Genomic DNA, 12,428 nt, shown 5'->3' with positions numbered 1-12,428 from the left:
GAGAGGGGCTTCAGATTTTGCTCTGAACATTTGTGAACATGATACTGAAAGTGACTTCAGGGGCTAGGGATTTAGCTCAGTGGTTCCAGCGCCAGCCGGGCAATCGCAAGGTCCCAAGTTCAATTCCCAGTACCAAAAAAAAAGAAAAGAAAGTGACTTCAAAATGCATGCATACATACCAGGATGTATTCACTTTATTTTTCTTTTGGACAATGGCATACCTTAATGGCATCATGTGAATTAAAGTGCTGTGAAGCACAGGGCTAAGGCAAAGCCAACAATCCCTTCCTCATAGGTTACCTGCCCAAACCAGGTAGAGCACAATAAAGGCTTTGTAACTCTTCCAATTCTGTGTGCAGAACGTCTAGAGATTGCCTCGTGAATGTGTATTGGCATTGGGCTCTCCAGCACTTGTATGCACCAAACTCTAACACACTTTAAACTAACATACTCCCAATCTCTTTCAACAATCAGCTAACGCACAGTAACACAGGGTTGCCTGTGGTAGCATTCGTGATACCTTCTTGAATTTCCTACCTAGGAATACACAAGCATAGTTTGGAAGTGTAAGGTAAAAACCACTACAAGGCCAACAAAAAAAAAACCCATTTTAAAACCAAGGAGTAAGGAAAAAACAAAAAATAAAACAAGGAGTAAGGGCTAGAGATGTAGCTCTGTGGTACAGTGCTTGCCTAGCACCCATGAGGCCCTGGGTTCCATCCCCAGCAAAGTCCAAACACTCAACATAAAAACCACAAGTAGTTAAAACTACCTTTACTTACACTTTTATGACCAAGAAGAAACTGTCCTACTGAATTAACTACCTTCCACATAGGCTCAAATACCTTACTTTAACATTACCACAATTGGGCCGGGGATTTAGCTCAGTGGTTCCACCGCCTGCCTCGCAAGTGGAAGGTCCCGAGCTCCATCCCCCGGTACCTAAAAAAAAAAAAAAAAAAGATCACCACAATCAGCACCCTGTAAAGACTATAAAATCTGGATCTTTGCTCCTTCCGTGGATGATATCTTAGCTCAATCTTTATGATCTTTTTTTAATGGAGGGAGAAGAGAACCAGAATTGTAGGCACAAGAGTATCCAAAACCTAAAATTTTTTTCTAAACTGGAAGGGAAAAAACTGAGAAACTAATTTCTCAACTTGGCCCTGCTTTAGTTTAACTCGAACAAATTTAGAGAAGCAACATTACTACATCTGAAAGACAGCCAACATTTACTTTGGCAGAAAAAAACCAAAGTCACTGAAGTTATTTTTTTATTACTACTGAAGTGCTGCAACAAGACCAACAGCGTGGTTATTTTATTCTTTTTTAATGGCTAACCAAGATCACTAATACCAAATTGCCAAAGCTGTAGCTCTGAGGGAAGAAACAGACCCTGGGTCACATTGACATAAACAATATGATGTACTCTTCTCAGTCTAGACGGTGAGTGCCCAGGTGTTGCCTACTGTTTTGCCTACTATTCCTCCAACTCTCTAGACATGAAGTCTTTTTTTTTTTTTTTTTGGTACCAGGGATCGAACTTGGGTCCTTGCACTTGCGCAGCAGGCGGCGAAACCACTGAACTAAATCCCCGGCCCCACATGAAGTCTTTTATGTCAGCTGGGGAAAGGGATTTAGTCACATTCATCCAGAAGGGCCTAAGGTTAATATGGGATGCAAGTTAGGGCGACAACAGTTACTTACTGATTACCACCTAAGTGCCAGCAGGTTAAATGAAGCATCCTAGATAATGCTTAAGCATTTAGATTTGGTCAAGCCTGGTGGTGCACAACCCATAATCCCAGCACTTGGAGGCTGAGGCCAGGCAAGAGGATCTCGGGTTCAAGGCCAGCCAGGGCTACATTGTGTGACCCTGTCTTAAAGAACCAAAGCAAACAAAAACTTTGGGGCTGGGGGTGTAGTTCAGAGGTAGAGCACATGCTTAACATGCACAAGGTCCTGAGTTCAGTCCCTAGCACCAAAAAAATTAGTTAAGATTTTTATTCCATCAACCACTGACAGGTAACAGAATTTACACAAGAAATTAACTTTAAAAAAAAGAAGTCCCTGGGCCAGGGGTTTAGCTCAGTGGTTTTGCTGCCTGCTGCGCAAGCGCAAGGACCAGAGTTCAATGCCAGGTACCAAAAAAAAAAAAGTGCCCTATCTATGACGAGTGTTACCATTATGTATATCTAAAATATACTGACAAATGTTTTGCTTTTAAATAATTTTTTTTAAAAAGCCCAGGCCCGCGGATGCATGCTTGTAATCCCAGCTGAGGCAGGAGGATCCAGTCTGAACTACATTAGTGAGACCCTGTCTCACAATACAAAAAACAAAACAAAACAAAAAAGAAAGAAAGAAAACTGACAATAGAGAAGTTTATTGGTAATGAGTGCCCCATTACCTCTGACAAAACACAAGAGCAAATTACTAGTGGCATACCTGGATGTACATCTTACAATATATACCTTCACAGAAACACACGGTACTCCATAAATAAAAACCTAAGCACTGTATATATTCATCATTTTAAATGTATTCAAACGAAAAAATAATGGTCAGGCTGGAGATTTAGCTCAGTGGTTCCAGCGCCTGCCTCATAAGCGCAAGGATCCGAGTTTGATCCCTGGTACCAAAAATAATAATAATAATAATAATAATAACGGTCATAGGGCTGGGGATTTATCTCAGTGGTTTCGCCACCTGCTACGCAAGTGCAAGGACCCAAGTTCGATCCCTGGTACCGGAAAAAAATAAATAAATAATGGTCATGGTGGTGCTGGGGGATAAAGGTGATACACTTGGGCACAAGCATGACCGAGGCCGAGCCCAGGGTGCCATGGAAGTTGGGGAGCCAGCTGCTCCAAACACATGGACACCTGAAACCACACACATGTTACAGGTCAAACACAAAATGGACCCCCAGATGACAATGCTGAACTTTAGCAAGGATGTCTATCACCCGGGTCACCAGCGCTGGCAGGATGAAGAGCTCCAGCCACTTGATAAAACACTGTGGTACTTACTGATGAAAATGCAGGCCCCTTGTGAGCTGGAACTGAAATGCTGGGTCTGTATACCAGAGAACTTCCTGTATGTATGCATCAGGAAACATAAAATGAAGGGTCACAGCTACACTCTCTTTAGTAGCAAAAAGAAAAGGGAAAAGTTTACTGGCCGTTATAAATAGATACATATACCTATTTCATTATGTGAATAACAGTGTTTTTCTCAGGGGAGGGAAAAAGAATTTGATCTCAAAGCATTGCTTCCCCTAACTCATATTTGATATGTATTTTTTCCTTCCAGCCCCATAAGCCTTTTCCTCTGCCTGGACACTCCCTTTTCTGCTAGTGTCCTCTTTCACTAGCCCCCTGGGGCCTCGTGTGTGCTTACTAAAGAAGACCAAGAAAAAATTTTAAGTGCACACATAAAAGCACCCACAAAGGGCTATTCTGACGCCAGCTGTGCCAGGTGAAACAGGTCTGTGTGCTTCAATGGGCAAGGCCAAAGGCAATTCCTCCCTGACCTCAGGAACCTAAGGTGTCTTCTCTCTTCTCTCTCTCGCTCTACCTATGTCTATGTCTGTCTGTCTGTCTCTGTCTCTGCCTCTCCCCCTCCTCTTCCTAACTTGGGAATGCTTTTGTATCCTCCACGCAGAATTCCTTCTTTACATCCCTAAGGATCTATCTAACTCCTTGAAATGAGAAATTTGCTCCTATTCTTTCCCTCTCTGCTCCCCCACTGCAAATTCAATTCCATGTGAACAGCCCCAGGCAAACCCAGGCTCTGAGCATGCAGGCCTGGGGTGCTGGGTCTCCAAAGGCCCCTGGCAGCCTCCAGTCTGGAGCCCTGCAGAGCGGGCTGGCACAACAGGGGCCTAATCCCTGCACCAAATCCGCCTTCCACCAACAATCAGGCCTCCCAAGCAGCAGGCCAGGCAAATAGTGTTGGAGGTGGCCCCAGACCCTTCCCCTCTGACCTGTACACTGTGGATTTATCATCTGGCATTACCGAGTTCCTGTCCCTTACTCAAGTTTTTCTCTTATATTTTTCACAACTGTCAAGAATGTGGAGTTGTGGTGCTTTCTCTCCATCTATCCCTATTTCTCTTTTCCTTTCTTAAGGGTGCTGAGGACTGAACCCAGACCCTTGAATACAGTAAGCAAGGCTCTACCACTGAGCCACACCTCGAAGCCAACAGAGACCTCAAAACACAAAATGACAATGGCTGGACTTTGATTCCAGTTTAAGTGCACTAGCTCCTCTTTTCTCTACAGTACCCTAAGGAGGAGATGGTAAATGAGCCTGTGGAGCTTTACACAGGACAGGTAACAGCAGAATCAAAATATGAAGCTGGATCTGGGGCGGAGGTGGATTGTAATTCAAACCACAGCTCAGTAGCAGGGCACTTGTGTAGCCTGTGCGAGACCAGCACCACGATAAATACCTCAGTCTAGGCCAAAAAGAAAACGGCTTCAACTCCAGCCTCCCTCCACCCCATGTTGCTTCGGACCACTTCTCTTTCCGAAGTGTAATCTGCTCATCAGTAAAAATAAAATACATGCTGCTTTGCAAATGTGTATGAGAATAAGCAGTCTTGTTACTTTATAGGCAAAACATTCATGGCATGATAGTTATTACCATGGAGAGATTTCAACAAAACACTTACACCAAGAACTCATTATGGAAGAACTGAAAATATGAGGAAAGTGTCACTTGCTAACAAAATATACTGCAAGGAGATTTTGTTGTATCACATGTGTTCCCTTGTCCTTCTAAGGTTTACCAGAAATTTGAGTGTTGGTGGCTTTGAAACTCGGGGAAAGCCCAAAGGCACAAATTGCAGCAGGCCTATTTCCCTATGTCCAAGTAACTACCAGAGCAACATGAAGCAGCCACTGACAATTCCAGGTGGCATGAATCCCAGGCACAAAGGGACTCTCCTGAATGCAACAGCCCGTCCATCACATCACTCCACCAAAGCCAGCTCAGTCCCACCCCCACCACATACGTGAACCAACAGGCTTGCTTCATCTGGAGGGTCCCAAGACTGTGCTATTCCCATAACTAAATCAATCAAGAGTCCAGATCAACAAGGGGCCCAGGGTCTCCTAACATAACACAGAAAAGGAATCTATAAAGCACTAAACATGTACCCCATGGGTTCCCTGGTAGAGCAGCTGCCAATCGCATGCGTATCTTTGGGGTTGGGATGATGATGATGATGATGATGATGATGATGATGATGATGATGATGATGATGATGATGAAGATGAAGAATAATGATGATGATATATATATCTAGACTGTTCCAGGGGTAAATTTCTACCTCTAACAGCAGCTAACCAACCTACAACTCCTCTGGCTCTCCCAGGGCTCAGCATGACAGTGCCGAATCACAGGGGACAGATATTTATATAATCCCCTAAATGCAATGACAGGAATAGACTTGCTTTCTCCAGGGACCCTTGAACTCCTTTTGGGCAGAGATCATGTCTTCCACAGCACGCAGAATGCGTAAGCATCAGAACAGGCAGGCAGAACCTAATGGATCTGCACTGCCCTGATTTGTTTTTTTTTTTTCAAGCCAGCTAAAACAGGCCTGAACACACAAGGGGAGGAGAAGGATGAACACAAGATTAAATTCACTAGGACATTTGTCGAGACAAACTTTAGCCAAGTCAGGTAGCTAAAATAGGAAGGGGAGGAAGCAGCCATTTACATCCTTCCCTCCAGCATTGCCTCTTTTCCTCATTAGCATCATAGAGAGAAATGCAATGTGATTTCCCCTCTAACATTTTTTTGGTCCGGAAAATTAAGGCAGTCTTTTTCTCCTATAGGCTGCTCAGTGCACACTGCATCCTCTGCCGGGTGAGGAACTAGACAGAGCCTTTCCAAAGCACTTGCTAACTTTTTTTTTTTCCTTCTAAGAAAATATCCCCACTGCCCCTAAGCCCCACTATCCATGGCTTAATTTGCAAACCCCATTAGATGAAAAGTACCAGAAAAATGCTTGTCCCATTTCAGGCAGTACCTTCCCTGTAGCAGTGACACAAGCAATTAGCCTAATATGCTGGTGTCCCAGGAGGATGAAAGGGGACAAAAGTCTCAACTTTCCTAAATGGAATGAAATTTTCCCCCACTATAGAAGCAAGGTTCAAAGAGCAAGAAAAGGAAATTGCAATGCAGTTGAATTCACTATTTAATAATACAAGACTATAATCAACTTCAAGTCCTTGAACTTACATTATACCTATCTACGAGGATGCTCATGCAATTTCAAATGTATTACTATAAAATCCTGGTCAATGGAGAGGCAAGAGACTTCGGGCGGGGGGGGGGGGGATAAAATGGACTTTAATTAATATATGAATAATCCAAGCCAGCTAATTCAGAAGCATCTGACTTGAACACCTAGTCAGCTGGGAAACAGCAGCTGCTTCCAATTACAAGTGATTTTGAATTAACCGGTATCAGTGTCTAATGAAGAAGCTGTGTATGTAGGAAATTTTCCAATTCTGAACATACAGCTGTGCGCACAGCCTTAAAAAGAGAAAAAGAAACACCAAAGATCCAAATGCCTATCTACATAACCTCTTTCTAGGCCAGAACAGTCTTCCAGCTTGTTCCTATCTCTACCTCTGAGCCCAAGGGGCAGCCTCTCTACAACTTTGCTCTGGGATCCCCTGGACTCGGACCCCCAGACCTAGGACAGACAGGGAGGGCTTCCTGTGGCCGGAGTACCTCCAGCTCGCCTCTGACCTCCCGAGGCTGAGACCCACGTCTCGGAGACAGAGGCAACTCTGCAAAACTCGCTTTTAATCCTGTCACAACAAAATGGGAAGCCTGAAGGACTCATGCCATCCAGGGACAGCTCCAGAGACTGCAAAGTTAAAAGCCTGACCAATCTTCTTTCTGCACAGAGGGTCCTACCAGCCTCCAGCAGAACATTCCTGAAAGATGATCAGCTTCTAGCTGCAGGTGGAGCTTCAGACGGCCAGGTGGTCAGCAGCTTTAAAAAGGGTCCTACTGGCTGGGGATTTAGCTCAGTGGTTCCACCGCCTGCTTCTCAAGCGCAAGGACCCAAGTTTGAGCCCCGGCACCAAAAATAAATAAATAAAAATAATAAAAAGGGTCCTACTGATGTGATCAGGCAATGGAAGAGTGGAAAGAAGCTGGGAAAGGAGTGGAAGCCCTTGAAATCACCTTCCTGGGCCCAACCCCCAAAGAGTTTCAAGGTGCCAAGGACCGCCACTGACAGAAGATTCCAGAATCAAAAGTGAGTCAGTTAGCAGCACTGCTCACCTGGGCCGTCCAAGTCACTTCCTCGTCATACATAAAAATCTCCATCTACTTCCTGGAGGGCTGTGTAATAAACCATTGTAGAAATATCAGTTATTTATGTCCAAGACCCTGGGTTCAATTCCCAGTGAAGAAAGGATTTTAACCGTGTTAAATCATGTGAATGAAGGGAAATAAATTTTTTTGGGGGGGTATCGAGGATCGAATTCAGAACCTTGCACTTGGGAGGCAGGCAGCGGAACTACTGAGCTAATCCCCGGGCCAAAGGAAAATAAATTTGGTAAAAATAAATTCTTTGCTGTGAACACAATAACATGCTGCTGAATTGCCCTTTCCCACACATTTCCTGTTTTACAAATAGAACATGTTTCTTCAGAACAAAATACTAGTTAATACATAGAAATGTTCAGCTTTCCTATGAAAATAAAATGGAATCACAGAGCTAGGGGGAAATATCTCAGCCACAGAGTGCTTTCCCAGCACGTGTGGGGTGCTGGGTTAGTTCCCAACACTGCATAAAATAAATACTGTATATAAAAAATAAAACTAAATGGAATGGAATAACAGATTGCTTTTATCAGATAAGAAGGCACCCCTTTCTCGCTGGACACAGTAGTGCACCCATCCATCCCAGCACTTGGAGGCTGAGGTAGGAATATCATAAGCTCAAGGCCAAACTAATTACACAGGGAGGCTCTCTCAAAAACAAACAAAATAAAGCACCAGTTTCTTCATCCACGTCTAGCACATACAAAAAGTATAGATATCCTCCCCCAAATTCTCATAAAATGCAGAGAATCGGAGTCTTTCGGGGAGGGGTTCATTTTGTTTGGGCAGTACTAGCTATTGAACCCAAGGGACCTCACACTGACCTCCATCTCTATGCCCCACTACCACCAGGGATCAAACTCAGGACCCTGCGCTTGCCAGGCAGGGGCAGCACCACTGAGATACATCCCCCCATCTTTATTTTGAGCCAGAATGTCGACTAAGTTGCCCAGGCTAGGCTCAAACTTTCGATCCTCATACCTCAGTCTCCCATAATTCTGGGATTACAGGTGCGCCCCACCAGGCTGGACTCTGAAACACTATTTGCTAAGGCACAAAAGACATTTTTTGTGTATGTGTGGGGTTTTTTTGGTACCAGGGATTGAAGTCGGGTCCTTGCGCTTGCGCAGCGGGCGACGAAACCACTGAGCTAAAATCCCCAGCCCTATGTGTGTGTTTTTAATAAGAAAGGAAAAAAGGTAACAGTTTTAAAAGATACCAAAAAGTGGCAAAAATTAAACACTATATTCTTCAGAGGATGTTCCCAAAAGAATTGCACTGCTCTTTACCTCTAATTTATATTATTTCTAAAAATCTTTAGAAAACTGCCCTGAAAAACAACTCCTTTAATAAGCACAATCATTAGTTTTCAAATGACTTCCTCTTTTACAAATACAACTGTAGAAGAGCAGAATGTAGGTACACAACTCATTTATAAATCTGTAATCATTTCACTATTCAATTCCATATGTGTTTACAGAGAACCTACTATGGGTATAAAATCCTTAGCAAATGAAAACCTCTCTTAAAACTAAGAGTGGAGAAAATTAAGACATGCAGTGCTTTTAGCATGAGGAATATAGGATGTTTCCCAGCAGAAGGAATCCCCACCCTCCCACAAGGGGAAACTTCTCAAGTAAAAAGGGAAGACCCACAAAAGCTAGTAAATCCCACTTTATAAATGACAACTTCCTTCTCTATAAATGGCCACTTTCTAGGCTGTCTTTTGTATCCTGATAGCAAAACATAAACATTACCTCTTCGCCTGGTATTGTAACTCTTAACAACTGAGAGAAAAATAATTCTTAATTCCTACTCTAACGGGTGGAAGAATGATTCTCAAAGCACAAATGGGGGAAGGGGAGAGAAACTGGGTTTATGCAATCAGTGACTGTGTTGCAAAAATAAAATCAAGATGACAGAAATACAATGTGCAGCCAGCACAACTCAGAATCCAATGAGGTGTCTTGCCCTCATGCTACAGGTAAGGAAACTCAGATAATGAGAGATTAGGGTATCAGGAGATAAGTGACAAGCAGAAAAAGGAGTTGTCCCATCTGCACTGACTTCTAGGGGCAAGAAAAGCTGGATTTGGAGTGGTGGGGTGAGGCGTCCACCCAGGGCCCAGCTCCCAACCTTGCTTCCACAGCACTGCAATGTAGTAAACAGCTAAGTTACACAACTGTGGTAAGCCATGACTAGCTAGAACATGATCTACAGAGCCAGGCCTGTAATCCCAGCACTCAGGAGGTTGAGGCAGGAAGATCACGCTGAGTTTGAGATCAGCTTGAACTATATACACAGTGAGACCCTGTCTCAAAAAAACAAAACAAAACATAATTTATAAAAAGCATTTAAGGGCTGAGGACGTAGCTCAGTGGAACCACGCCTGCGTGGCAAGGTCCTGAGTTTGACTCTGGATACCAGAAAAAAAAAAGACGCATTTAGAGCCCAGTGGTGATGCATGCCTGTGATGCCAGGCACTGGTAAGTAAGCTGAGGCAAGAGGATCGAAAGTTCAGGTTAGCCCATGCAACGGAGCAACTTGGTGAAACTCCACCTCAAAATGAAAAATAAGGGCTGGGACTTAGCTCAGTGGCACCTCGCCTGCCTTGCAAGCACAAGGTCCTGAGTTCGATCCCGAGTACCGAAAAGGAAAAACAAAAAAAAATGAAAAGTAAAAGGGGCTGCGGAGGGCCAGGGTTTTGGCTCAGTGTTGCCGCCACCTGCCTCGCATGCATAAGGTCCCGAGTTCGACCCCCAGTACCAAACGGGGGGGGGGGGGATGTAGCTCAGTGTAAAGGCCCTGGGTTCAATTGGGGGGGCAGGGGGATTTAGGTCAGTATCCATTCAATCAATGGTAAACTATTATCTAATAAAAACTTTTTAAAAAGACACACAAACTTTCAGGGTGAGTTCTGGATAGAAAACAGCAAAAGAGTATGGGCTGCACACAGGAATTCCTGAGGCTGTTCTGTGCCTCCCCGATGAGATGTGACAGAGCGCGCGCTAACAGGAGGCAGACAATGCACTCTGCAAGTTGTCTGTGAGGACACCAGGCTTCCTTCCAGAATAAACCCTGAAAAAACACCCTCAAAAAGGAGACCAGAGAAGGGACTGGGCCAAAAAAGGATTTTTCAAGCAATGCTCTAGGCCTTACAATCCCAAGACTGTTTTTCCACATCTTTAAATTGGGGAGTTCTTGTTGGGACAGATATGAGGGAAAAGAGACCCAAACTACCAACCAAAGTGTCAGTCCTAAACTCCCGCCAGTGGTGCCAAGTGAGCCCCAGCACATCAGCATCTCCCTCAAGCTGGTGAGAAATCCTGGTCCCACCCAGGCCTGTTCAGAAGCTGCAAGAGACCCCTCAGTGATCAGGACACGATGGCCTGGAGCCCTGCTGAAACCATCTTTGGTCTCGGTCCCGTACACCATTTCACGTCCTTCTGCAGAAAACAATGTACTGGAAACTAGAAACACAAAACAAAGCACATGCACATTCGTGAAATTAAAACTGAAGCGTGGCAATTCATTGTTGTATTTCAACACAGCTGGCATAGGATGTCAAATGTTCCCAACACAAAGAAATGATAAATGTTGGAGATGATGAGCCAATTACCCTGGCCCGATCATGTATCAAAATGTCACACCATACCACATATGTACAATTTTATCTCCAATAAAAATATATTTTCTAAAACCTAAATAAATCCAGGCATGGTGACACATCCCTGTAATCTCAAGCTCTGGGAGGCTGAAGCAGCAGAATCACAAGTCTGAGCCCAGCCTGGACAAGTTAGTGACTTACTGAGGACCTGTCTCAAAATTTTAAAAAAGGGGCTGGGAATGTAGCTCAGCTGCGTTCAAAATATGCTATGATCTCTCTTCGAGGAAAACAACAATGGAAAGGGCAAATAACTTCTACATGCTCCCACTGCCTTCTCAAAGCAGGGCAAATACCTGTGAAGGCCAAAGGTACAACTTCAACTTCAGAACCAGTTCCGAAGCTGGGGTAAAACTCAAGAGACAGAGTGAGTGCTTGCCTAGCATGCCCACAGCCTTGGATGACAACCAGCAGTGCAAAAAAAAGAAAAAAAAGAACCAACTGTACACTCCGGAGGAGACCGTCAACCACCTAACACACAGGATCAGACTCACAGGACTCCAAGGACTCTGGGTCTTTCCCCTCAAGTAGCAGTGCTGGGACCTACACAAGTACTAAGAAACGACCATGTTCCCTCAGGACAAACATTTCCTGGGTTAGTATTTCTTAACATTAAAAAAAAAAATCACCAGCCAGGCACGGGAGCACACACACAAGATCTCAAGGAGCCTAGCCTGGCCAACTTAGCAAGACCCTGTCTCAAAACAGAAAATAAAGAAGGCTGGGAATATAACTCAGTGCAGAAGGGCTGGGTTCAACCTCCAGTACCCTCCCCCAGATTTAAAGCACTGATATCTGTATAATTACTGAAGAAATAAAAAAGTTGGAGTAAAGCTAACTAATAATTTCCTGGCACAACTCAAAGTGATGTCAACAGATAGTGTTTACTTATCTTCAATCTGTGAGATGAATTCCAAATACCTTTCCTGGGGACTAGATCCAGAGTCAGACTAGACCAGGGCCTCACTTCTGGACACTGACAGGACCTTGCACTCTATTAGCCAGTAAAAGTACTTTACATATCACCTAGATAACAGAGGTTTCTCCACACTGTAAATAAATGTGAGCTCCATAATCTCCTTGACAAATGCTGAGAGGCACCTCTAAATACTACCAGATTAAAAATCCAATCTGAAAAAAAAAGAAAAAAAAATCCAATCTGGGGCAGTAGTAATCAAGTCAAAAAATACTTTTTTTTTTCCTTTAGTACTGTAGCCTGAACCCAGGGCCTTGGGACTGAGCTACATCCCCAGCTCTTTTATCTTTCAGCTTCAAGACAAGGTCTCAGGAAGTCACTAGATTTCCCGGGCTGGGCATGAACTTGCAGTCCTCCTACCATACCAGGATTACAAGTGTGCAACCGAGTCCAGCTGAAAATACTTTTTTTTTTTTTAATTAGACCTGT

General features: G+C 44.0%; 1 protein-coding gene across 2 annotated transcripts in view; it reads right to left on the bottom strand.

Moving 5' to 3' along the window:
* The window catches only part of Jarid2 (jumonji and AT-rich interaction domain containing 2), a 253,956-nt gene that overhangs the window by 219,343 nt on the left and 22,185 nt on the right, over window positions 1-12,428 (bottom strand). The window contains exon 2 of one of the 2 annotated variants that reach the window (XM_087181178.1): window positions 783-942. The exons of the other annotated variant lie outside the window; for it this stretch is intronic. Within the exon in view, the coding sequence (XP_087037304.1) occupies window positions 783-833 (51 nt within the window). The 5' untranslated portion in view covers window positions 834-942. The remainder of the gene's footprint in view (window positions 1-782; window positions 943-12,428) is intronic. 2 annotated transcript variants of the gene reach the window in all.

This window comes from Heterocephalus glaber, unplaced genomic scaffold, assembly GCF_053883595.1.
Source record: "Heterocephalus glaber isolate CG9 unplaced genomic scaffold, H.glaber_assembly_v1.0 deba00001472, whole genome shotgun sequence".
In the NCBI taxonomy this organism is placed as follows: Eukaryota; Metazoa; Chordata; class Mammalia; order Rodentia; family Bathyergidae; genus Heterocephalus; species Heterocephalus glaber.
The sequence above is the reverse complement of the archived record's forward strand: the minus strand, read 5'-3'. Positions and strand labels throughout refer to the sequence as shown.